The 27,872-nt window shown below is 35.5% G+C and overlaps 1 protein-coding gene across 3 annotated transcripts in view; it reads left to right on the forward strand.

Moving 5' to 3' along the window:
• The window catches only part of LOC150101823 (RNA-binding protein 5-like), a 455,027-nt gene that overhangs the window by 20,811 nt on the left and 406,344 nt on the right, over positions 1–27,872 (forward strand). For all 3 annotated transcript variants that reach the window (XR_016549043.1, XM_090400660.1, XM_090400661.1), the window contains exon 3: positions 19,575–19,677. Coding sequence is in view for 2 of the 3 variants with exons in the window: in XM_090400660.1 (XP_090256786.1) it covers positions 19,575–19,677 (103 nt within the window). In the remaining variant the exon portion in view is untranslated. The remainder of the gene's footprint in view (positions 1–19,574; positions 19,678–27,872) is intronic.

Below are 27,872 nucleotides of genomic sequence, written 5' to 3' on the forward strand. Positions count from 1 at the left end.
TGTGTGTGTGATGGCTGTATAATATTTTTTTTTCACTCTAAGCACACTTAGTAATACTGATTACTAAAACTGGTAAAAAATTACTTTCACTTTCCTACTTGATGAGTTTTGATCAAACTTGATATAGGTCATCTGTTTGGCTACGCTACGTTGATGATGTGTTTGCTATTTGGCCACATGGCTCAGATATACTACACTCCTTCCTAATACACTTAAACAACCAACACCCCAGAATCAAGTTTACCTTGGAAAAAGAAGAAAACCACAGTCTCCCTTTCCTAGAGACTCTAATCACTCGCCAGCCAGATGAATCCTTGGCCTTCTCTGTTTACAGAAAACCTACCCATACAGACAGATACATTCACCAGCAATCCCCCCCCCACAACAATATGAGGTTATAAAAACACTATATAACAGGGCAAAATTAATCTGTTCAGATGACAATACCCTAACCACTGAACTGAACCACATCCTTAACATTTTCTTAGCCAATGGCTACAACCCCCCCCTCCCAAAAAAAATCCAGGAAATATTAAAACCAGTTAACCACAGCCCCCCCCCTTCAAAACAAAGATTACACTAAATTCATCACCATTCCCTATATCCAGGGCACCTCTGAAAAGTTAACCAAAATCTTAAAAAAATATGACCTTACTGCTTGTTACAAACCTTATAAGAAATTGGCATCCCTTATCTGCTCTACTAAAGACCAGCCACTTCCCCAAAACTACCTGGAGTATACCAGGTCCCTTGTAGCTGTAAACTGTCCTACTTTGGCCAAACAGGCAGGACAGCAAATGTCAGTATATCGGAACACAAAGACTACATTCGGTTTTACCATTACAGCCACTCTGGGCTTGCAGACCATGCTCTGGATACCCGCCACAGAATACGCTGGAAGAAAGCCACGTTATTACACTGCAGCAAATTTAAATACGAAAGATTGTTCATGGAATCAGCCTCAGCTCTAAAAAAAAACTTTCCACACCTCAACAAATTTGGGTGCTTGAAACTGCCCCAAATTTTGAAAGCTTGCATCTTGAGAACTTCGGCCCAACAGCCAAGACAACCCAATATTGCCCACTAGAGGGCACCTTTAGGACTCTAGGAACATCAGTTTTCTCTCTTCTGCCTCATTTGCTCTTTGTAGTGCTTGTGTACACGTGTCATAGTTGTATGTTCCCATGAAGATGGCAATGTGACATTGCCGAAATATAGAAAATATTTATTAAATATCTTTTAATTAATATTCCAGTATATGCTTTAAATTCCTTAAATAATTTAATAGTTATAGAATTTAATCTATTTCTGCTACGTGATCTAATCTGCTTAGTTAATACGAAAAAACAGTTGATGGCAGTGCTATCAGTAGACCTTACTCAAGCATTTGATAATGTCTGGCATCCTTTTCTGTCCCACATCCTCCAGTAAATTGGTGTATGTAAAAAAGCTGCTATCATTATCAAAGGAGCCTACCAACTCAACTACCTGCCTCCTAGTTAATGTTTTCCTGTCAGACCTGATCAAAATTCGAAAAGGAGTCAAGCAGGGTTGCCCTCTTAATCCACTGCTTTTTGCATTGGTTCTTGAACCTTTCGTACAGGATGCAGACAATACACAGTCTGTATGAAGAATAACAGTTCCTTCAACTATAAAGGAAAATAAGGTATTAGCATATGCCGATGATGTAGTGGGAACTTTGAAGAATAATGATTCCATATATATATTTTTTGGTATTTTGGAAAAATTCAGTAAAAGCAGTGGATTAATTATTGCAGACAAGACAAAATTAAAAGTTTTTGGAAAGTGGGATCTTGGAGGCATTCTTTTGGACATTCCTCAACCCCTAAGAAAGAAAGAACTCCTCATTATACTTGGAATTACCTTCTCCACTTAACCAATATTACCAGTCCAAGAACTTTAAAATGTTAGAAGACTGGAAAATAGGACCAGTCTCCTTTTCTTCTAAAGTCATAGTACTCAAAACCATAATCTTTTCTGCTCACTTGTACATAATAAATATTACAGACATCAGAGAAGCTGAATAAAAGCAATTATATAGTAAACCTGTGCAATTTTTTTGGTTCAGCTCCAAGAAGTTAAAAAGGAATTTCTTCAACTATCAAAGAAGCATGGAGCATTTGAACTTACAGTCTTAAAATTCTGCTATTTAAGCAATACAGCTTCAAAAATACATAAAATATTTCACACTAATCACACATGTGCAAACTTTCTCCTGTACTACCTGGGTTTTCATCTTCCCCTGTTTGGAGTTAATGATTATAAAGGTCCAAAAGCTGAGATTGTTCCTGAATACTACAACACTTTGTGCTTAATTCTAAGACTGCTAAAACCTCTGGAATTGACATTCTTTCCATTAAAAAAAAGTAAAATTTGGTATAAAGAAATCTTTAATCTCTTTCACCACGAAGTTCCACAGTTAGGTACTGACAACAATACTTTTTTTTTCATAACTTGTTGAAGTTCCAAGGATACCCTAACAGGAGGGATCTTGCTTGGAGAATTACATATGGCTGCCTTCCAGTTGGTACCATCAAATGGAGGCACTTTAACATCAGAGATCCAATCTGTTACTGATTGGAAACAGTAAAACATGCATTCTGTGGCTGCCCTCTTGCCCTGCATATTTGGAATAGATTATGTAATGTGTTGGGCATTCCGCTGCTTACAACAGAACAAGTTATTTTTTTTTTTTTGCAATACCCACCACTTGTCAGCAATAGGGAAGAGAATTTTGATCTTTATAATTAATGAATTAAAATACCATTTATGGAAGGTTAGAAAGAAAAACAGATTTGAAAACCAGCAATATGACATCCAAATGCTTTATCTCATCTCATCTAATCTTCTTTATACCCTCTTTTACCTTGCGGTGTCGAGGGTTTATTAATCATCGGACCTCAAACTGTTCACAGGATAAGCTGGTCAGTCTTACACCCCAGTATATCCTATGTCCCGTAGTGCTGAGTTCTGAAGGCTGGTTTGCCTGCTTTGCGGGATGAAAAACCCCAGGATAAACTGGGGAAAAAACCCTACTGTCTTCACCCAAGACTGGCTAACTTGGTCTATGGCTAAGGAAGATCCTTCAGTTCCTCACGTCGATGATGGGAATCGAACCTAGGACACTCCTTCCCCAGGCATATGGTTGCGAAGTGCACAACCAATGCTTTATAATATTGTATTGTGGAAATTTTTGTATTTAGAAAGAAGCATTCTAGGAGATATCAAATTTATGACTAGATGGTGTAGACCACTCACATTATGCAATATACCCCAGGGGGAGAGATAAAATTATCTATTCTTGCTATGAGAGCTTTTTTAAATAGTTCCATCTTCTTAATTCAACATGGTCTTATAGTCAATTGCAGGGATGACTGGAGAGCAGCCCCAGGCAGAGAAGGCCAACTCAAGGCAGTTAACCCAGATTGAGCTAACCACCTGGCATCAATCATCTTTGCACTTTAGTTTCCATTGGTCTTTTGGTTGTTCATCTACATGAGATTGAAAAAAGGAAAATTGATGACCTTTGGCTATACGATGATATAAAAGAGCTGAGGCCTTTTCTCTACTTCTCATGCTATCTACTGTATTTTCTTTCTCCTAATACTATCAGGTGCTCTCTCTCTCTTGCACCCCTATACTAACTACTCTAGGCCTGTGATGAGCAACCCTTTACTTTTTCACCTCAATGAAGGTTGAAACCGATCTGGATAGTGATCCTTCCCATAACGCATAGCATTATACATGTCCATAAGGATATGTGCTGTGCATTATATGCACTATCATAACTATAAATTAAAGATGAAACAAGTCGTGTATTAGCCTAGTTTTCTGCATAACATGCGACTAAAGAAATTAATCTTGTGTATTTTGTTTTGAAAATAGAACATTGCAAATAAAATTGAGTTCTGAAATAGTCATGCCCAATGAAAAAGAAAATACTACATGTTATTATTTGATATTTTCTTGCTTTGCAGAGAATAAATTATTGTGCATTTGAAAAAAAACAAAACAAACAAAATACATTTACAGATGTATTTTGATTTGATTTGACGTATGGCATCAGTAGATTTTAGTAGCTGTACTTTTACTGCCATTTTACATTAAAATATATATAAGTATTGTATGCCTACAGTTCATAGAACCCAGTCTGGCAAATTGCCAAGAATAGCCAATTCATGTTGAAGGGCCCACAAGACGGAGTGATTATTCTATTATCGGAATGGATTCTCCTTCTTCTGACATGTGCACAAGTGTCGAAGGGTCTTGCATCTATAGATGTGCAGGTTACTGTAGACTTACAGTAACCTGCCAAGGGATGTTGCATTTTCAATTCGCTTGTGAATGGTTTTGAAAATAAATTATAATTTGAAGTAGTTGCAGTTTGTATAAGTTGGTCACCCTCCCCCCATACACACACACACTCCCACATCTAAAGAAATAACTTTAAAAATCTTATGTAACAACAACAAGAAAAATTATAACCAAAGCAGATAAGGGTAATGCCATTATTGTTGTAGATCATTGGGTATCTCCTGTAATACCAGATTGTGGATCAGGATCATACCAAATCTCAAAAGGAAAAAAAGTGTATAAGTTATTTAAAAAAGTGGCAATACCCCTAATATCTTCATACAAAAAAATTACCAAAAAAAAAAAAAATAAAACTTGACTATATCAAACTGCTCTGGATATATATATATATATATATAGTCCCAAAAATTCACATACCAGTATTCCCTTCATTTAGTAGTGGATAGCATAGATAGCCCAACTACAAATTTGCCACGCAATTGGTAAAATCATTCCCCACCTCCCTTTATATACAACTTTCTCCCTTTAGTAAACACTCTACGGTATAATAACCTGCCTTACGACAATCTGCTCATATAATACTTTTCAATTATGACCAGTGTGCCCATTTATACCACGCTGCATTCACTTATACAACACTTTTCAGTTATCCCCAATGCCCATTGATGTGACACTGCATTCATTCAGTCATATGATGGTTTTAGCAACATGACGCTATTTTGATGCACAGTTTTTGTGAACTGGTTATTTATGATGTCATTGCTCACTACATCTCCCTGTTTTGGTGTTTTGCTGTGAATTATAAACTGTTTATAACATATTTTATTATTGTTACTAATGATAGATAAAATTCAAAGCAAGGATGCTGTTGTTTCAAGTGAAAAGAAGACACATAAACCTGATACTAAGCTTAAAAATGATTAAATTTAGTGACATGGTATCGAACACTGAGATAAGCCATAGGCTAAACTTATATTGCACTACTGTTGTTAGAGTTGTTAAAAAACAAAAATGAAGTTTTTAGTGAAGTGACAAGTGCTACACTAGTTAATGCTACAGTTATTATTAAATGTGACAATCTTATTGCTGAAATAGAAAAACTTTAAATGGTGTAGATTAAAAACAAAACTAGTTGCCATGTTCCCTTAAGCCATGCTATTCAGAATAACTTTTTTGTTTGCAGAAATTATTCTAAATGTTTCATGCAAATGAAACATTTAGAATAGGATACTTTATTTATGGGATTATTTATAGGATGCTTTATTTATGTCATTTACTGTCATATATTATTATTATTATTATTATTCAGGCCTCCAAGGAGTCAAAAGACTCATCGAGGGAGGTCCTTCCTAAGACATAAAGTCTGTCAAGACTCATCAAGGGGAGGTACCCCCCCCCCTGAGAAACACAAAGTCTATCATACCACTCTTTAAACTCACTGACCGTTCTCGCTCCCACCACTCCATCAGGCAATGCATTCCACGGCTCAACCACCCTCCACACAAAGAAACCACTCCTTATCCTCTTGCTCACAGTTTCCTTTCGTAACTTCCAGGGATGGCCTCTTGTCATCACTCCTTCCCGCTGTTCAGCCAAGCGAAAGAACTCCCCAGTGTCAACCCTGTAACCACCTCTCAACAGTTTAAAAGTCTCAATCATATCACCTCTCCTTCTTCTATCCACCAAACTCTGCAGTCCACATTCTCTCAGCCAATCCTCATAACTATCCTTGTACAGTCCTGAAACCATCTTTGTCATCCGTCTTTGTATCCTTTCCACAGTTAATTTATCCCCTTCAAATCCTGGGGACCAAATCTGAGAACAGTAGTCCAAGTGTGGTCTGATTAGAGACTTATACAACGGAATGATAACCCTCTTATCTCTGCAGGTCAGTGTCCTTCTCATAATAGCAGCAATCCTCTGTGTTACCTTCACCACCTTTGCAATATGTCCCCTAAACTTCAGGTTTCTATCAATCATCAACCCCAGATCTCTTGTCTCCCCTACTTCTTCCAGTATAACTCCTCCCATAGAGTATGCAGCATCCCATCGATGTTTTCCAAACCTCAAGACCTTACTTTAAAATGTTATTTCAACTATTATATGAATCTACAAGTGAAAAAAAAAAAAAAAATTCTCTATATGACCATAGTAAGAAAGTATACACATATAAAAGTATACAAAAAAAGTAGTTTAGATCACAACCTCATACAACTCTTCTTTGCTGTAAACAACCTTTGCCCACTAGTTCTCAGCCTTTGGAACTACAAAGGGTGCCAAATGGGAAGGAGACAGAAGTCAGAGGTCTTCCTATTTGGCACCCTTGTAGTTCTTGCACCTTTTACAGCTTGCAACAGCTGTAAAAGAATCATCAACAAAACCAAATCAGATTTTGAAATGGCCGAATGCTGAATATGCACCTTCTGTTCAAATGGCAGTGTCAAGCCACATTAATTTGCCAAAGATTTGGGAGACCTTCATTCTAAGACCATAATTAGCTTGACTACTCTGAATTAACTTTTTTTTTAATCTCTTTAGAGTGCCTTGATATGATATTAGTTCCTTTTTCAGTTATAATCTGAATTATTTCTACAATAATTTGATTGAGTGCTGTGTGTTTACCATAGTTCTAACTTGTGCTCTAAAGAATACTGGCTAGAATTCCAGCAAAATATTAGTATACTCAGTAAATTTTGGGGGCATTATTTTCCTCTGGTGTTGTTTATACCATGAAGCACTATTATGAATAGTCACCAACACCTGTAACCCAATCTGCTTTATCCTGGTGGCCTCAAACTCATTCTTGCTTAACTGCTATTTATTTGATTTGTTAGTAGCATTGTCCTTTCCTTTCAGTGTTGTCCTTTCTAAATATACTGTATCCTTTGCATTTGATTTCAGTTATTATATCTGACTATCAGAGCTAGGTTTCAGTAATGCCATCAGTTTTATTCCACAACATATTCACTAAGGCAATAAACCTAACCCCTTTTCCTGGTGCCCCGGTATTTTTGTCCAGATATAACAAGTTATGTCTTGGATTTTTCATATACTAGCAAATTTGCAATCTACTTGACCCAGTTGAGCAGTTTCTTTTCTGTTCTCACACAACACAGCATGGCGATGGAAAACCCAAGTTTCGAGAAGATAAATCCTGCCACCACCTTCATATGAGACTGCCCCTGCAGATTTGTAACCATGGAGATGATTTTTGCAGCTGTTTTTGGTAAGTGTGGGATGACAATGCTTTGTGAATGGAGGGATATAGCAACTTTTGTTTTCCTCCCTACAAAAAAAACTTCATCCTACATACAGAAAAATCAGTCAGAGAACATAACACAGTTAACAGACAAAATACTGTTAGTGGGCAGTAGATGACTCAGTGTGTAAATTGTGGATAGGTGCCCTCCTGTGACGAGTTCTTGGACTCTATTGAGGTGTGGTTAGTGATAATAAAAGTAGAAGGGGAGAATCTTCAGAAATAGTGTGCATTAGGTTTTGGATACATGCACACAGACATACACATACATGCATTGTTAGTTTTTATTTTTTAATGCCAATGAGACGTTTTAATTTTATATCATAATCTTAAAATTAATTTAAAGAGAGAGTATACAAGGAAAAAAGTAACACCTGACTGAAATTTATTTTTTGGCACTCAAGCAGATGGAAATTTTTCATTGTTTTCAAATGATTTTAAGGTAAAAATCATTTGTTGTATAAATTATGTTAAGGTAACATAATTTATACACAAAATGGCATCTTTATAAATGAATATCGGCAAATACATCAAAAGCAGAATAGTATTATATTTAGCATCAAAAGGTTGAAAGGAAAGAAAATATTTCACAATGGTAGTTTGTGCCTTTAAACTTATTACAGTATAACATAATTGGAATTCTGGTACAGGGATTGAAGTTAAAGATAATAAAAATAAAAAATCACCTTAAGAAAAAAAAAAAAAAGTGAATTTCAATTATCAATTTGTCCTGAAACAGCTACACTTATACAAACAAAATGAAACGACCAGCTATCACAACTGATATCAGAGCAACTTGCTCTCAACAGTTTTCTTCCAAATTGATCTTTCTTGACCGAATTGATCAAAATGCAATCCAAGCTCATTCCTTTCCCTCTATCTTGAATGATTTTATTTGTAATGTAATTTATACTGTTGTAATAGATTTAACGGTGTTGATATGAATGCAGATGGATAAGAAAATAACTATTTATTAACTTAAAAGCTAATATTTCGCTGATATTATATCCAGCATCTTCAGAGCACACAACACAAAGTTTGTTACAAATGCAAGACAACCACAGTCTGGTGTAACAGTGGGGCTAGTATAAGTAATTGCAGCGTGCAACACAAGACTAAAGTCCTAATAGGGCGCCATCTAGGTTAAAAAAAAAAAAAAAAGTAGTTCAAAGTTTAAACCTAGATGGTGCCCTATTAAGACTTTAGTCTTGTGTTGCACGCTGCAATTACTTATACTAGCCCCACTGTTACACCAGATTGTGGTTGTCTTGCATTTGTAACAAACTTTGTTGTGTGCTCTGAAGATGCTGGATATAATACCAGCGAAATATTAGCTTTTAAGTTAATAAATAGTTATTTTCTTATCCATCTGTGTTCATATCAATAACGTTAAATCTATTACAACATGTCTGACGAACACATAAGCCGATCCACGAACTTATACTGTTGTTTTACCTTCACCAGTTTTAATGTAGTCTGATCCTATGTGCTCTATTGTGCTGATTAAGTGCTGAATATGCAGCCCATCAACAATGCTGTTTTGCTTCAGATTTTAATAGTTTTGTGGAGATAGGGTTATGATGACAGATAGATTAAGTGAAGTATGATAAAAGCAAGATTTTGAGAGTAAGTTTTGTTGTGGTGGAAGGGGTTAATATCTAAAAGAGCTGCATGTGCTCTGGAGCCAAATACTTTTTTGGTTCACAAACTCAATGTAAAGAGATTTATTATGTTCATTATATTTTTTAGTAATTTGGTTTATTCTATACAGTGATCAGTTGTAGAAGCTTTTCCTAAATCTTGCTTTACCATATGGCTGGTTAGCTTCTAGTACTATGGCCAGCAATTCTATTTTGAATAACCCCAAACAGCTTGTAGTTTTGCAACATAACACCGATTCTTGTAGTTGTTTTTATCTGATTTACAAGTTTTCTTGTGTAAAAGTATCTTTAATTTTAGCCACTGGTCTGAGATCTCTTACTGATAACATTGTTGTATTTTCACCAGAATAGGTAATAAATTTTTATAAACAAATTTTAAACAATTTGACATTTATCTTGTCTTTTCCAGCAGATTTTCCATTTCTTATCCCTCATATGGCATTCTCACTTTCTGTGCTGGTGATCAGTGGGACAGTTTCTGAATTATACAATATCTGGGAGCACAAGAAAGTTGGAGTTTCTATTTCGAAATTTATTTTTTATCCAACATTCTTTCAAAATGTTATTATATGTAAGAAACAAAATTTTGCATCCTGAATGTATTGGAAATATCAGGGGAGAAGGATATAAATGCAGTTTCTTATAAAAATTGCTTGCTATTTTTAAGATCTCTGATATTTGTCGATTCACCTTTCCTGTCAGTAGCTCCTCCATGTGGGGCACCTGTTCATGGTGGAGGGGACCTCCCAGTGATGGTACTGGTCCTTTTTATTCTTCCTCTTTTTTCTTTGCTTTTCTTCCCGTATTCTTTGCTCTACTTCTCCTGAATCTTTTTCACTATCCTTTTTCCAGACCACCATCACTGGGATCCAATGCCCTGCCGCCGTGTTTGCGTGAGGTGCAACCCGTGGACATCTGGAAAGGGAGATCCTGGTATTCTTGCACTACTTTGCCCCTGCTTCGGCAAGACGGGTGGCCCTGGATGGTCCAGCCAGGATCAATCGGCTAGTGGGCTTGCCTGCAAGGGTCAATGGTGTTGCAGTAATGCCGGTATATATTCCAGGAGTATATATACTGTACTGGTATATATACTCCTGGAAGGATATTATCCTACCAGGAGTGGAAGTTCCTGAGTGGAACTTCCACTCCTGAGCGCAGTCTTTGTTTGCTGGGTAGTGGGCATCCATGTGTGTCTCCATGGTGGGTGGGGAGCTCTTGCACCGAATTAAAAATTCCTTAAATATGAATTTTTCATCCTCAGATGTTTCAGGGACCCTAACAAAGTCCCAACCAAGTACTGATAATATAGACACAGCATATGAAAACAGAAGTAAGAAACAAAAGATATCGGATACTAACATAAATGTACCAACCTTTTTAATCATTCATGTAACAGGTGAAAAACCAATTGGGGGAAAATGTCACCCTTCTTTATCCAAAACGGTTTAGAAGGACTGGCAAGACCTCCCAAAACTCAAGAAATTGCGTTCTGGTGATATCCTCGTGGAAACAATGTGCAAACAACATTCTGAGAAAACTACTCATTTTCTCAGAATGTTGTTTGCACTGCAATTTATATTCCACAACAATGGGTAGAATACAAATTGCAGTAACACATCACACAACACTCAATTCCATTAGAGGAGTGATATCAGAATAGGATCTCCTTGAGGTTCCCTATGAGGAGATATGTTCAGAGCTTAAAGATCAAGGAGTGAGGGTGTTTGAGGCACATCCTGATATGCAGGGATGGTCGCCTGGTCTCAACCAAGAACATCATCCTTACTTTTGATACATCTAGGCCTCTGACATCTGTAAAAGCAGGGTATCTCAGCTGTCCTGTTACAATGTACATCCCTAACCTGTTGAGATGCTTTAAATGTCAAAGCTATGGACATACCGAAACTGCCTGTCGTGGTTCTACTACTTGTGTCTGATGTTGTAGTAAAGAACATGAAAATAAATCTTCCTGTGGAAAAAAAAAGCTAAATGTGTCAACTGTCAGGGAGATCATTCAGCATACTCTCGTGCATGTCAGAAATGGAAAGATGAAAAAGAGATACAAAAAATTAAAACAGAACAAAACATAACATATCAGGATGCAAAAAGAAAGCTAGCCACCAGGTGTACTGGTGGCTAGCTTTCTAGTCCAACAGTCTAACAGCAACTCAAACATGTATGTCTATTCCACCATTTGATAATTTCACCATATCTGAACTTTACGATCACATAGAAGATGAATGGGAAAATTTGAAACAAATTCTCACAAAAGCAGCAACAGAAACCTTAGGAATAAAGCACAAATGGATTAGAAAAAGAGGACTATGAGACTGGAACAAAGAAATAGAAAATATAATAAAAACCAAAAAGGACAGTTACCAGAAGCTAAATTCCAAAACAATAGAAGGCAGAAATAGAGTATAAAAGAAATAGTGCAATTGCAAAACAAGAAGTAAGGAAAAAAAACATAGAGAAAGATGGAACAATTTCGTAACAGAACTAGAAAAGGATTTATTTAAGCCACAACCTATAAAGTAATAAAATACATGAATAAAGAAATAAAAGAAAAGATAAAAATACAAACAATAGATTTAGAAAAATGGGTGACCCATTTCCAAAATCTCTGGACAGATGAGAACAATGAAATAAAATTTTATAAGATGAAGAATGACCTAATAGAAAATATCACAATGTTAGAACTGAAAAATATAATAAAGAAGACGAAAAATAGGAAAACACCAGGAGAAGAAGATATAAATATAGAACTATACAAAAATGCAGGTGAAAAATTTAATGAAAGACTTCTGAAATTTTTTAATATGGTTTCGATATCCGGAAAAACCCCTAACTCTTGGAAAAAAGTACTGGTTATCCCAATCTATAAAAAAGGAATAAAGACAATTGCGATAATTATAGGGGAATTAGCCTGCTGAATACAGGATATAAAATATATGCAGGAATATTAAAAGAGAAACTAAGCAGCATTGTAGAAGACAAATTACTAGAAGAACAAAATGGTTTCCGAAAAGGTCGATCCTGCATAGACCCAATTTTTACTTTAAAATTATTAATAGAGAAGAGAATTTCAAAAAGAAACAACGTGGCCTTTATTGATTATGAAAAAGCCTTTGACAAAATTAGTAGACAAAAATTGTTTAAAATATTAACCGATTTAAACATACCAAACCAACTTTTACAATCTATTCAAGAAATATATACAGGAAATAAAATAGCAGTTAAATTAGAACACATCTCAGAATGGAAAGATATATCAAGAGGAGTATGACAAGGATGTACCCTTTCACCTCTGCTTTTCAATATATATATAAATGAAATATTAACAATCTGGAAACAGCATAACCCATTTGGTATACAAATGACCCCACAAATGAAGATAGATACACTACTATTTGCAGATGATCAAATAGTATTAGCTTCATCAGAAGATGACTTACAAAGATCATTAAAATCATTAAATGATATCTCAAAGCAATATAATATGACAATATCTAAAGAAAAACAAAAATAATGGCATTCAAAGGAGAGAACCCAATAAGAAGTAAAATAGTGATAGATAATAAAATACTAGAACAAGTAAAGTAAACACTTTCAGATACTTGGGATGTGATCTATCATACGAAGAAGAAAAAGACATAGACACTAAAATATCAAACTTTGTCAAAGTAAATGGCATAATAAATAATATATTTAAGCAATCCCTAGTACAAAAACACACTAGAATCAGACTATATAATGTCTTGTCAAAACCAACTCTACTATACGGAAGCGAAACATGGACCATGAAAAGAAAAGATGAAAAACAAATTCAAACAGCAGAAATGAAGTTCCTCACAAAAACAGCTGGATATACCAAGTGGGACCACAAAACAAATGAAGAAATCTTACAATCCCTGAAAATAAAACCAATTAATTACTACATAAGACAGTATAAACAAAAATGGCTAGAACATTTAAATCGAATGGACAACAGCAGACTACCAAAAATATTATACAGATGCAAAATAAGTGGAAAAAGAAGAATTGGAAGACCAAGAAAGAGATGGCACGAGACTGGAACAGGCCACTTGGCCTAAATTCCATGTTAGGAAGAAGAAGAAGAAGAAGAAGACGATCGCAAGTGCTTCTCTGTTCAGCGCATTAAATCACAAGACCTATGGCCTTACTCCAGAGACAACTTCAAAAATGGTCCCATTCAATGAAAACTCATCTTTCAAAAAAATTATGGTAGAGACTTCACTCAAAGATAAACCACCAGACACTCGCACAGAAAAATGGATACCTCGATACCCACTGAAAGCAAACTAAGCATACCAGCTGACCCTAACACATTTGATGTTTTGAACACTCTACCAGAGGAAGAGATGGACACTGGCCGTCCATACTTTCCTAAAACAGTGGATAAATATAAATCTGACAATGGTAAGCCCTCAACCTCTCGAAAACCAGGCAAGTCAATAAAATCGAAACAATAGGAAAATTTTTACAATGGAACTGTCGTGGGATCTGCCAGAATATTGATGATATCAAGGTGTTGTTGCAGAAACACAAACCTTTCTGTTTCTGTCTACAGGAAACTTATGACTCAATGAGGACCATACCTTTAGGAATTTCACTTGTAAGGATAGAACTGGAGATGGTCCTGCCCATGGAGGAGTAGCTATCCTAGTGGGCAGTCATACTCCTTTCCATCAGGTCCAACTTAATACTTCTCTGGAAGCGGTAGTCGCTTCTCTGTGGGATTCCTTATTACAGTATGTTCAATTTATTTACCACCAAATGCTGAGTTAAATGAAATTGACCTTGATAACCTTATCTCGCAACTACCTGAACCCATACTTTTGATGGGTGACTTTAACGGTCACAATACTCTATGGGGTAGTGCCAATACTAATAGATGAGGTCGAATCATTGAAAAAATTCTTGACGATAATAACCTTTCCCTTCTAAATAATAAACTCAATACTTTCTTCCATATGCCTACCCGCTCATATTCTGCACTTGATCTTACAATCTGTTCCCCTTCCATTCTTCCACTGCTCATGTGGGACGTTGAAGAGAACATATATGGAAGTGATCACTTTTCTGTTCTTTGTACAATGTCTTCACATGAACCATGTTCACCCACATGGATACCTATATGGAAAATGGACTAGGCTGACTGGAACACTTTCTCTCATCTTGCAAAATTTAATGCTGATGCCATCAGTCAAACACCTATCAATGAAGCTGTAAAATATGTAACAGAATGCATTGTACAGGCAGCGATAACCTCCATCTCAAAAATATCATCTTGATTTCCAGTCTATCCAAAGCCCTGGTGGAACCCAGAATGTCAGGCAAACAAAAAAGATCAACACAGAGCATGGAGCATATTTCGTAGATACCCCACCACATCAAATTTAATAACTTTCAAGCATGCTCAAGCCAAAGCACGTTTTGTAAGACCTCAGAGTCAAAAGCAATCATGGATCCAATTTACTACATCAATTAATCAAATGACCAGTCCAAAAATTGTATAGGATAAAATCCGGAAAATGAAAGGCAGATATAGTACACATTGTTTGTCCACCTTAGACTATAATGGAAGTGTTCTTGCTGATCCCAAAGCTATTGCAGATACTTTGAGAGAAACTTTTGCTAAAATCTCAGCAACAGCTTCATATTCTGCAGAATTTTTAATACTGAAAGAGCAGCAAGAGAAACAAAGGCTTAATTTTTCTACCAACATTCTTCAACCATTTGTCAAGGAGGAACTAAAAAGAGCTCTCCTACAATCTCACCCTAGTGCAGTAGGAGCTGATGACATCCATTATGAAATGATAAAATATCTACCATCATCTTCTTTGGATCTTCTTCTCTTATTATACAATAGAATACTTGCAGAAGAAGAGTTTCCAAATTCTTAGCATAAGTCAATTGTCATTGCTATCCCAAAATCAGGAAAAGATCAAACACAAGCAAATAATTATCGACCCATTGCTCTCACCAGCTGTCTTTGTAAGACACTAGAGAAAATGGTTAATGCCAGACTTCTCTGGTATTTAGAAAGCAACAGTCTTCTTTCCAATACACGTTGTGGTTTCTGTAGACATCGATCAACTTTAGACCATTTAGTTTGGTTAGAAACTTGTATAAGATGCATTTCTGAAGCAAGAACATCTTGTCTCGGTTTTTTTTTGAGATATGGCATATTAAAAGACCTCTATAACCTAGGTCTCAAAGGACACCTCCCTATATTTATTAAAAACTTTCTGTCCAGGCGAACTTTCCAAGTCAGAGTGGGAAGTACGCTATCTCGACCATATCTTCAAGAACAAGGTGTTCCCCAAGGCTCTGTCTTAAGTGTAATTCTTTTTGCTATTAAAATCAACTCAATCGTTGAACAGCTTCCTTCCACTGTAGACAATGCTCTATATGTTGATGACTTCACAATTTACCGTCGCTCACGTAACATGAGGGTAATTGAAAGACAACTTCAGCAAGCAATTGATCATGTCTCTCTGTGGGCTCTTAATAATGGGTTTAGGTTTTCAACAGAAAAAAGTGTCTGTGTACACTTCTGTCGAAAATGCGCTCATCACACAGATCCTGAACTAAGAATGGGACCTACTGTTATTCCAGTAACTACAGAAACCAAGTTCTTGTGACTCATTTTTGACAGAAAACTCACATTTCTAGCACACATTCATCAACTAAGAGAAAAGTGCAAAAGAACTTTGAACCTCCTTCACACTCTATCCTCTACTGGGTGGGGGTGCTGATCGAGCTTCATTGCTCCATCTGTATCGTGCACTTATACGTTCAAAGCTGGATTATGGGTCCCAAGTCTATGGTTCGGCAAGACAGAGTAACCTACGATGTTGGATTCCATCCACCATCAGGGTATACGAATAGCTACTGGTGCCTTTGCACCTCACCCACTCCAAGTCTATGTAGAAGCAAATGAACCGGCTCTATCACTTCGACGGAAACAGTTCTCTTAATTACGCTCTAAAAATAATATCTCTCCCAGATCACCTTACCTGGAATAGTATCTTCTCTCTGCATTGGGAAGCTCAATATCACACACACATCAAACAGCTATACATCCTCTTGGTATGCGTATTAAAGAAACTGTGCAAACTGTTAGTATAAATGTTGACAACATTAACTACACTAAACATAACAGCATTCCTCCATGGCAGGTTTGCACACCATCCTGCAACCTCTTACTTTGTCAGCTACAGAAATCTTATACCCCATCATCCATTTACCTGCAATTGTTTAATGCACACAGAATAGCACATGCTGATTTCTTACCCATCTATACTGATGGTTCAAGAACTAACACCTCTGTTGGCTGTGCTGCTGTGTTTTCTGAAATTATTATCTCAAATCAGATCCCACCAGACTGCAGTAATTATACAGCAGAGTTATTACATGCCATTCAGCTTGCACTTGTGCATATAAAAGAAGACTGCTACCAAAAGTGTATAATTTATACAGACTCATTGAACTCTTTACAGGCTATCTCCTCTCCTATGTATAATCCTCATCCAGTACTTTATGAAGCGCTACACCTGCTTCACAAAATGAAAATCCTTAATTTTGATGTTCAGTTCTTTTGGATTCCCAGCTGCATCAGAATCAAAGGAAATGAAGCTGCTAAATCAGCCCATACCTTCTCCACATACTATTTGACAGTTCCATATACAGACTACAGACAACTTATAAGATCAAAGCTAATTGCTCAGTTGGAGTTAACATGTCAAGAAACATAAACAAACAAATTATATAACATTAAACCTGAAATTAAACGCTGGCATTCTAGTCAACATACAAAGAGAAGGGAGGAGGTTGTCCTTGCTAGGCTCTGCATAGGTCACAGTCACCTTACACATTCTCATTTACTGAGAGCTGATGACCCTCCCATATGTGAAAAATGCAACACACATCTCATTATTCATCATATTCTGGTAGATTGTCAAAAATTTACATTAGAGAGGAATGAAATTTTCACCTATCTAACCAAGCCATATACACTCAGAGAAATGCTAGCAGACTCAGCTAAATTGCATGATGTTTTTAATTTTTTAGAAAGAATTAATTTGTACAAACACATTTGACCATAAATTTGTTTATATGTAAATACTTTTTTTTTTGCTTAATTTAACTTTTATACATGTATTCATTTTAAAAATTTTATGGAATTTACAACCATGTTAAAAAAAAACTTTTTTTTATTATCCTGACGTTTCGATCTTCATATCAAGATCATCATCTGGAGAGTACATAAATATACAGGACAAGCTGAGTTACATCATTAACTGTAAGCTAGAGAAACAGTGATTTGATCACATGTTATTCTACTGGTGTGATCTCTGGTGGAAAAAAATAAATAAATAATAAATTTTTACATCAAGCTAAATTCTATTTTTACAATGACAGGAATAAACATTCTTTTAGATGGTTTTCTTTCAGAAACAATTGGTGTCCTATTTTTAGTATTACAATTCTTATTTTTCATTTACAATACTGGATTTTCTACAGTCCTGTTTATAGTTGTTCTTGGTGAGGAAGGTCGAATATATACCTTCCATATGTTTGGGATTTTTAAACCATCATTTTTGTTCAGATTGGGGTGGTTGCTGATAATCTCGCATGCTTCCTTGAATTTCCGTTTATACCATGTTCTAGTGTGATGTAGACAGCTGGTGATTTTCCAGTCAATTCTGTGTAAGGTATTCAGGGCATGATCAGAAAGGCCAGCTTCACCATAATTTTGGTGAAGCTGGCCTTTGATTATTGAAATGTCGGGATAATAAAAAAAAGTTTTTTTAACACGGTTGTAAATTCCATAAAATTTTTAAAATGAATGCTGATCACTGTGTAACCCTAAAAGAAAGGATTTATACATATATATTATTCATTAGGTTAAATCTGACTAATTATGTATTACCATGTGCCTTGATCTTGTATATTTGTATCACCCTGCTGTAATTTTGTTAATATGTAAATGTCATAATGCTAAACTTAAATTTTATGCATCAATGCTGTATAATAATTCCTTTCTGAATCTTTAAGTATTAGTATAATAATGTTTGTTGTAATCTTACTAGATGTAGACACTGCTTTCCTTGACTTGTTTTGTATATACATATGTTAACCTATAGTTATCTGTTTATGTACTGCTGAAACCTCTGCAGTAATTTTGTTTATATGTAGATACTGCATCACTTAACATACATTTTGTGTATGCATCTTATTTACTATTTTATTTTTCAAATAATCATGTAGTGCTGTAGGATATCTTACCTATTTGTGTACACTCTAGTAATTCTGTTTATATGTATTCTAAATTCTGTTTCTACTGCATTGCTAAATTTAATTTTCATCCATGCATGTTGTATAATAATCCCTCTTTGCCTATTTTTGTACTGCTATAAAGGCATCTATTATAATTTTACATATATGTAGATACTGCATTTCTTAGCTTAGTGTTTCATATATTATGTATTAACTTATATTGTTAACTATTTTTGCACTACTGTAATAACCTCTGACCTTGTGTGTTGCTGTGCCCTCTTCAGCAGTTCTGTTTACCTAGAGATGCTGCTTTGTGAAACTAGATTCTTGTACAGACATATTGTTTACAATTCTGTAAATGTTAATGTTGTAACCCTTAGTATGGCACAGTATGACCTTTGTAGTTTTTGTGCCAAATAAACTATAAACCAACCAACCAATCCTGTGCCATACTAAGGGTTACTTTCTAAGGCATCTGTTATTAATGTATATTAGCTTTCCACATGTCCTCTGATATCTTTTTTGAGTTTGTTCAATTCAGCATAGAAGAGTTTATTTCTTAGCAAGTCATTCCTAATTCGTGCTTTATTAGTTTTTCAGTATTTTTGCTGAGTACCTTGTGTTTTGAATATTTGTTAATTGTTGGTTTACTTCTGGCTTTAATTGCTGTTTTCATTCATCTTCATAGTAGGCAGTTGTCTGTTTCCTCAGATATTCCTTGATTAGATCATTTTTATATGCATTAATATTGTTTTAATGATAATCCATCAATAATTTGAATGCATGCATTGTCTTCTTTCTTTGGATGAAAGTAATTGCTATACATAGTTTGATTGTTCTGCCTCTATCCCTGCCTAGAGTGTCAAGGAATAGGCAGTCTGTTGTATATGCGTATATGTTGATGGAAACTTTTATGGCAGTTGACATGAATTTTTGTTTATGTTGTTGATCAGCACTGACTGAAGAAAAATATAACAACTAACCATTACCATAACATTAACCCTCTCTTCCAGGAACAGACGTAGAGATCGAATAAGAAACAGAGACTACAAAACAGATAGGGACAGAGATCGAAGTCATGAAAGAAATGAAGATAGTTTTTATAATTATGAAGAGGTATGTATATGGGTTTGTGTGTGCGTGCGCGTCCATGCCCAAACACTTGTATGTATGCATGATTGTTATAGTTGTGTTTTATGCTTTATTTTCCAGTTTAGTTGACTAAATGGGTAGTTTCTTTATTTTCCAGCTAGTCAGCTCATTGTGGATTTCAGCCATGCTTTGGCATTGATGCTGGTGAATAACAAAGTGACAGAAAATTTTTGTCACCTTGTGTAATATTGCTGATCACCTTGCTCATTGAGCCTCAAGTGGTTTTATAAAAAGTACCATGTCTGATCCCTGATCCCTCAAGAAAGTTTCCTGAATTAACTAATTCTCTGCCCCCCCCCCTTCCCTCCCAAAAAAAGATCCATGTAGTTATAAAATTTGTGGTGAAGCTTTTTTTTTCCTAGAATGGTATAGTCTTCAGTGATAACTATCAACTGTACAACTTTAACTATCATCTATGTCTTTCAAACAAGCTGTGTTATTTACTGTAGATAACATTATCATGTTTATTTATAAGTTCCGCACTAGAGCAAATCATAAATGCCGGCTAGTGTATTCCTGTAAGACTCTATGGTGGAATTTCGTATGAAACTTTTATAGTTTCTGCATTCGGCTTTGAAATAATGCTGGATTTAATAACCACTTGATTTATATAATTTTGCATCACTGAACTGAAGCCTTTTGGGCTCTTTATTTTAATAAATATTAATTTTGAATTTGTCTCTCACTCAGTTGGTTCAGTTTTTTAGTTAATATAACAATACCCCAGTTATGAATCTATCTGAACCCTATGGAGGTTGCGTGTGAAAAAATTGCAGTTTAGGTCATGTGTATCCAAGAGATACATTCGTTACTACTATGTGCTGAAATGCAATAAAACTTTAAAAAAAAAAAAACACTGCAAATATAATGCATGATGGTCTATTTATTTTCATTTACAATCTAGAAATTATTGAAAAAAAAACAATACTGTTGTACTGACATCGGAGTTCACAGTATCTCTCAGATACAATTTATTATCAAATATCACTTTCGCATTCGACTCTATCATTCTCATCGTCGGACTCAAGTAACATTCGCTGAATCTCTTCAACATCTGACGGATTATCCAATCGATATATTTTTCCAGCCATTTTCAATGGTAAATTAAAAAAAAAGGGGTGCTTAAGGGTCAAAGCTGTATAACTGAGAGGAGACCTCCACATAGCCTTTAAAGGAATGCGGAGAACCGACCAGGGCTTCTGACCTAATGTTCAATTATCACCTTCTCGTGGTGCACCCTGTTGGGTATCTACTTTGATACTGAACGAACGAGGATGGGCTTGCAATTTGGGATTTAGCCGACCAAATTGTATTCTTATTGGTTAAACCAAAATAAAAAATGATGGTACAACATGACAAAATTTCATGCCGGCTGGGGCGTCGCCCGGTTAAACAAGGCCCCCGTTGTTTTCGCCAGGGAACCAGGGCGAACAGCGAAAAGTCAGCTACTGGAACAAATCTGAAAACAAACCCCAACTCAACATCACCAGAGTTAAAGATCGGTACTATCAACGTAAGAAGCCTGAATGGCAAAGAAATGGAGCTAGCTGAGGAATTAGATAAGTACCAGATCGACATAATAGGGGTGACTGAAACAAAAAAGACCAAAACTGGTGAGATCTTTCTGAGCAATAAATACAAAATGTTATATTCAGGCAATAACAATCAAGGAAAAGAAGGAGTAGCCATAGTATTCAACACAAAATACGAGGCTAATCTTCTTGAATGGCAGTCAGTCTCAAGTAGAGTAATGTGGGCAAATATGAGAATGGGGAACTGGACAATGAGACTTATTTGTGCCTATGGTCCCACAGAAGGTTCTACTAAGGTAGAAGTGGAGGAATTTTTTGAGGCTTTAGAAAAAGCAACTGACACAATGAAAAAGGAAAAGTTGGTCCTTGTTGGGGATCTAAATAGTAGAGTAGGAAATGATTGTGAGACATACAAAAATATTTTGGGAAAATTTGGAGAAAAGAGCAAAGCTAATAATAATGGCAAATATCTGTTGGATTTCTGCTCAGGACATGGACTGGTTATTACTAACACCATGTTCCAACATAAAAATGTGCACAAATTCACATGGAGAGAAGAGGCTAGGAATAAGAAAAGTCTCATTGACTATGTTATTGTTGATAGTGATGTTTTCTCCCTGGTGCAGGACACCAGAGTGTACAGAGGATTTGAAATTGGAAGTGATCACTATTTAGTCTTGAGCAGGATAAAATTGAATTTCATATTGAAAAGAATAACATGTAAGAAAGTTTTAAAGCGAATAAAAGTTGAGCAGCTCTCAGATGTAAACTGTAGACTAAAATACAGAAATATTATTCAAAAGAAAATGAAAGAGTTTGAGAACAGGAATCAAACCTTGGAGATTCAGTGGCAAACTCTGAAGGAAACATTGATTGATTCAGCCAGAGAGGCATGTGGTGAGGTTGTGTGCAAAGATAAAAAAAATCAGAACTCCCTGGTGGACACAGGAAGTTAAAGAGGCAGTGAAGGAAAAGAAGAAAGCATATCAAAAGTTCCTGGCAAATAAGTCAGCTTTTACTCTTACAGAATACAGAGACAAATGTAAGAAAGCTAAACAGTGTGTAAAACTAGCTAAACAAAAGTCATGGGAGGACTTTTGCAAGAATATAGAAAATAAATATCAAGAAGGTGGCAAAATATTCTGGAGGTTGTTGAAGCTTAGGAATGGAGGAAAGAGTGCTGTAAAAGGAATTAGAGATGATAAAGGTGAAATGAAAACAGGAGAAAAAGATATCCTTGAAGTATGGAGTAATTACTTTGAAAAACTGCTAAATGAAACAAGCAGTGATGACAGCACAGTGATAAAAAAACACTGACCAGGCAGGCAGTCAGGAATACATATCCATACTTGAAGTAGAAAAAGCCATCAAAGGCTTGAAATGTGGAAAGGCAGCAGGAGTAGATGATATTCGACCAGAAATGCTGAAGTATGGTGGTATAAGAGTCTTACAGTGGCTGCACTGCATAGTTCAGAAAGCCTGGACAGAGGGACGAATTCCCGATGATTGGAGTAGAGCTCTCATAGTACCCATATATAAAAAGGGAAATAAAACTGAATGTGAGAATTACAGAGGTATTTCCCTACTGAGTGTTCCTGGCAAGATCTATGCAAGTATACTTGAGAAACGGTTGAGAAGAATTGTGGAAGAAAAGCTTGGTGAAGAACAAGCTGGATTCAGGCCAAATAGAGGCTGTCAGGATCAGATCTTCACTTTACGACAAATAGTCGAGAAAGCATGGGAATATAACAAAGATCTGTATTTAAGTTTTGTCGATTTGGAAAAGGCATATGACAAGGTGCCAAGAGAGAAGCTATTCAATACGCTGCAGTTATATGGTGTCAATGGGGCATTATATCAAGCAATACTTAGTCTTTATTTGAGTTGTGAGTCAGCAGTTAGAATTGAAGGAAGTACAGGAAGATGGTTTAATGTTAAATCTGGTGTGAGACAAGGATGTACATTATCCCCTCTGTTATTCATTATCTATATGGATCACATTATGAAGGAATGTGGTATTAAACCTGATATCAAAATTGGAGATTTTAATGTCAGCTCTTTGCTTTATGCGGATGATGTTATACTTCTTAATAAATCCGCTACAAGTCTGCAAGATTCTCTGACTAAATTGAATAGCTGTTGTAATAGATATGGTATGAAGGTCAGCAATAAAAAGACAAAGACAATGAAAATAGGCAGAATCATTGAAAATGTCAACTGTGTTATGAATGGAGAACCTGTGGAACAAGTGAAACATTTCAGCTACTTAGGCACAATTTTTACTGAAGATGGTAAACTAAATATAGAAATAGACAACAGAATCAGCAAAGCTGGTATCGTGCGAAGTCAATTGAATAAATTCATATGGAATAAGAAAGAAATTAGTCGGAACACTAAATTAGCTGTATACAAGACAGTGTTCAAACCAGTTTTAACTTATGGATCTGAGATCTGGGTCAGAAGTAAAACACTTGACCAAAGACTAGAGACCGCAGATATGAGAGTCCTGAGAAAGATTAGAGGCGTGAACAGATGGCATCAATGGCAATATCATATTAAAAATGAGGATATTAGGAAAGAACTTGACATTGTCAGCATCCAGGAATGCGTTAGCAGAGCTAATCTCAGATGGTATGGTCACTTAAATAGAATGGGAGAGGAAAGATTAGCAAAACAAGTGTTCTCTGCCAGGTTGGCAGGAAAACGACCCAGAGGAAGACCAAGATATAGGTGGATTGATACGGTACAAAGTGCCTTAGACGATAGAAATATAAGATCTGATAATGTTGGAGTCTTGACAAGTAACAGACTGATTTGGAGGAAAATTGTAGATAGGAAGTTAGTAATGATGTAATTTTTTCATGTAGTACTGTCATATCCTGTACACCCCTTGAGGGTACATGGCAGGAATTTGATGATGATGAACATTATCCTCTTAAATAAATCTGCAATAGGTCTTGAAGAGTCTTTAGCTAACTTAAATAATTGCTATGACAAATTTGGTATGAAAATACAGTAAAACAAAACATCCATCCATCCATCGATTTATCGGACATCAGATGCCATATGGTCACTCCATTCCTCGCCAGGTTATCCTGTTGTAGGCTTTTCTGGAAGCTTCAACTCTGAAGATCAGTCATACATATATTCCTCTCATTGAGGATCTGTCACATCCTCTTTTTTCCAGGACCTTTACCTTCTGTTACTGTTTGGAGAAGTCCTCCTATCCTTTCAATGTGTACCAAGTATTTCATCTTTCTTTTGTCAATATCCTTAAGGAACCTTCAAGTTCTACCAATCCTTTCTAACACCTATCCATTTGTCCACCTTTCAGTATATGATATCCTCAACAGCCTTCTGTAAACACCTTCTGGCTTAAAATTTCCTTGCCTTATTCAGTAACATTCATCTGCCTGTTTTTCATTCTCTAAATTCTGAAAACTGTTCTGACCTCTTTATATTCTTATTCCTGAAACATAATCTGCATTCTTAATATTGAATGTATAGTTATACATTTTAAGCTATTTATACACAATTTTTTGTAAGAATGGCAAAATAAATGTGGAAATTGATAATGGAACAAGCAAATCTGCTATGATGTGGAGCCGTTTTTGAATATCGTAAAATCTCCTATGGGACATAGGCACAAATAAAGTCATGAGGTTCACTTCCTCATTTTAAACTCTGCTCACTTTGCTCTACTTGAAACTGCCTGCCATTTAAGAAGCTTATCTCCATAAAATGAAATATTTCAAACCAATTCATTTCTTCATTTTTGGTGATTGTAAAGAGATCTAATGGAACACAAGGATTACTCACAGCCCAAATACAAATTTCTAAGCAGACCATCTGAATGACATATAGAATGATTCTGAAATCAAAGATGAATATTCTACTTGAAAGTTTTTTCACTTGATTATACTATAAATTAAAGATGCCAAGAAATTATATTCTTGACAATGTGAAATCATTATCCTCTATATACAAGTAGCCCAGTCGTGATGTAACATCATGCGCAGATTTATATTTGCTTATGCTTAGATAATGGATTAAACCAAGAATATAATTTCTTGGCATCTTTAATTTATGAATATTCTGCATTTTCTTTTGTTTCAGATGTGTGTATGAATATGCATGACAAATGATGATAGGTCATGTTGAAAGTTTATTTTTCGCTTGGTTAGAGTATAATAAAATTAGTTTAATCCTTTATCCAAGTGTGAGCAAACAAAGTTTGCGCCTGAAAGTATCTTCAGGACTGGAGATACTTTCAGGCGCAAACTTTGTTTGCTCACACTGGGCAAAATTGTCCTGGTGTTGTACCACCTTACCCCAGTCCTGAAGATACTTTCAGGTGCAAACTTTGTTTGCTCACACTTGGATAAAGGATTAAACTAATTTTATTATAAGATGATAGGTCATGTAAGAACAAGAGAAAATGCCAACATACTTCTAAACCAGTTCTATTCTTGAATTTGATGGCGTTCCAAATTGCAGTCACAACAGTCAGTGTCCAAATTATAATACTGCATGATTCCTTCAAATGCATCCTACAAGGATGGCATTTGTCCTTTTGTTTGGTTGGACATTGCTTGCCAGAGAATGCCAAATTTAGAATTTTTTACTTTTGACTTTCTCTGCCTTAAAATTTCCTTGCCCCATTCAGTAAAACTGCCAGCAGAGATGGTACAAGTCACGGGTCCGGTCAGGCAAAGTTCTTGAAAAAAAGTATGGACAGAAAAACGATGCAGTGAAACCACACTGTGTCTTTCGGTGAAAGTAAAATGATCTGATGGAACACAAGGGTTACTCACAGCCCAAATACAGCATCTGTGTGAGTTAACATTACCATTCAGATAAAAATGTGTGTCATTACCCCCCACAAGATCTTTCACCTGTTTTAATCTTTCATTTTACTATTTATCTCTGTAAAGAGATTGTTTTACACTGCGTGTTAAGTAACTAGACAAGAGTTCATTCTGATTGGTGGAATGACTTTTTACTGTATTTCTTTTAGAATCAAAAATTGACTGGAGACCAAATAAAAAAATATATATACATTTAATGAAACTGAAACACTACATAAATTTTGAATAAAATTATGTAACTAAAAAAATAAGTGGATTTAAGGCCTAAAATAAGTCTGCGCTTTACAAATTTTCTTAACTAAAAAAAATAAAATCATTTGGTCTCTGACTCATTCTATAACTGGTTTGTTTAACATATACCTAATCATGTCTACCAGACTAAACACTTTGTTTACACAACAGCAAAATGTTCATCAGAGTCAGTTTTCTTCTTGTTAGGCCCTTTCCTGAAAACATAGAACTACCTTTTCACTTCCATGGGATCTTTTTTTTTTTTTTTTTAAATTCCTTATTTAGAATAAGATTTTTTCAATATTTAAAGTAAGAATATTTAAACTCCTGTTTCACTGGAGTTTAAATATTCTTACCTCTCTCAGTTCAATTTGATGCACAAATTACCAATTCTTTACCAAAAAAGAATAAAACAGTTTCTTCTACTATTTCATAAACAACATATCTAAGTAGAGCTCTTTCTGTTAAGCCACTTTACAGTTTCAGATTTTACTAATTCTGTCGCGTTTTCTAGTAGAATAACAAATAGATCTGGTGTCCTTAAGACAAGACAAAGTTTTTCATTCAGCATTTCCCTGAACATTGAATTAGAACATTAACTCCCAAACTCCAATATCTTCTTTTATTTACTAAACATTTATTGACAGTCCCAACTTTTCCAGTTTAAAGATTCACAGTGCTATGATTCCTTTCAGAATCTTCTATTAATATTTTCCGAACTGTCACGTTTTCTTAAAAACTTCCTAAGAACAAAATTCTCTCGTTGCCATTCTCAAATTTACATTCTTTCTCTACTCGTTTCTCTCATTATCCTGATACTGAATGCTCTATCAGCTGTCAATCACCAATGAAACTCCTCAGTGAGCATGCACACTCCATGTAAATGGCAAGTGAGAAGTTACGTATAATGGCTGACACATTGTATCATTAGTGACAAAGAGAATATCTTTACAAAACATAAAAGATATCTCAACACTTAACAATTTTAAATTACAATAAAATAGATTAAAAGCAACACAACTATCAGAATCTAGTAAGTACATCAAAATTTCAGATTGTTTACATTTCATTTTGATGATAATAATATCAATAACAGGCACATCGCAAGGGCTGATGTATGTGCTATGAAACCAAAACTAATAATATACTAAGATAGAGAAATAATTGTAGAAAAGATTCATAATTATAAATTATGATTATTTTTACATACCTCCATTCGACTAAGAATGTCAGGGCAAACTGCAGTTAAGTTTCCACATCACCATGAAGCAAAGCTTGAGTATGGGGAATCTTATGGGTGAAAAACCTCAACATTTGACGCAGGATTTTCCACACAGTTAAATATGGCATGTCCAAATGCCTTGATATTGTCCGAGCACTGCTGGACTCTTGTGTGTTATTCATTCCATGATCCATGACAGCAGTTGCACCTTCGTAAACTTGCTGAGGAATAATCCATTTGCACCCTTGTCCTGGCCTCATTGCTCAAGATCTGCTATTTTTAAATCGTAAAATCATTTTAAGTTGT

Source organism: Typopeltis vanoorti, chromosome 11 (genome assembly GCF_054136105.1).
Source record: "Typopeltis vanoorti isolate ZY-2024b chromosome 11, IOZ_Tvanoo_1.0, whole genome shotgun sequence".
In the NCBI taxonomy this organism is placed as follows: domain Eukaryota; kingdom Metazoa; phylum Arthropoda; class Arachnida; order Uropygi; family Thelyphonidae; genus Typopeltis; species Typopeltis vanoorti.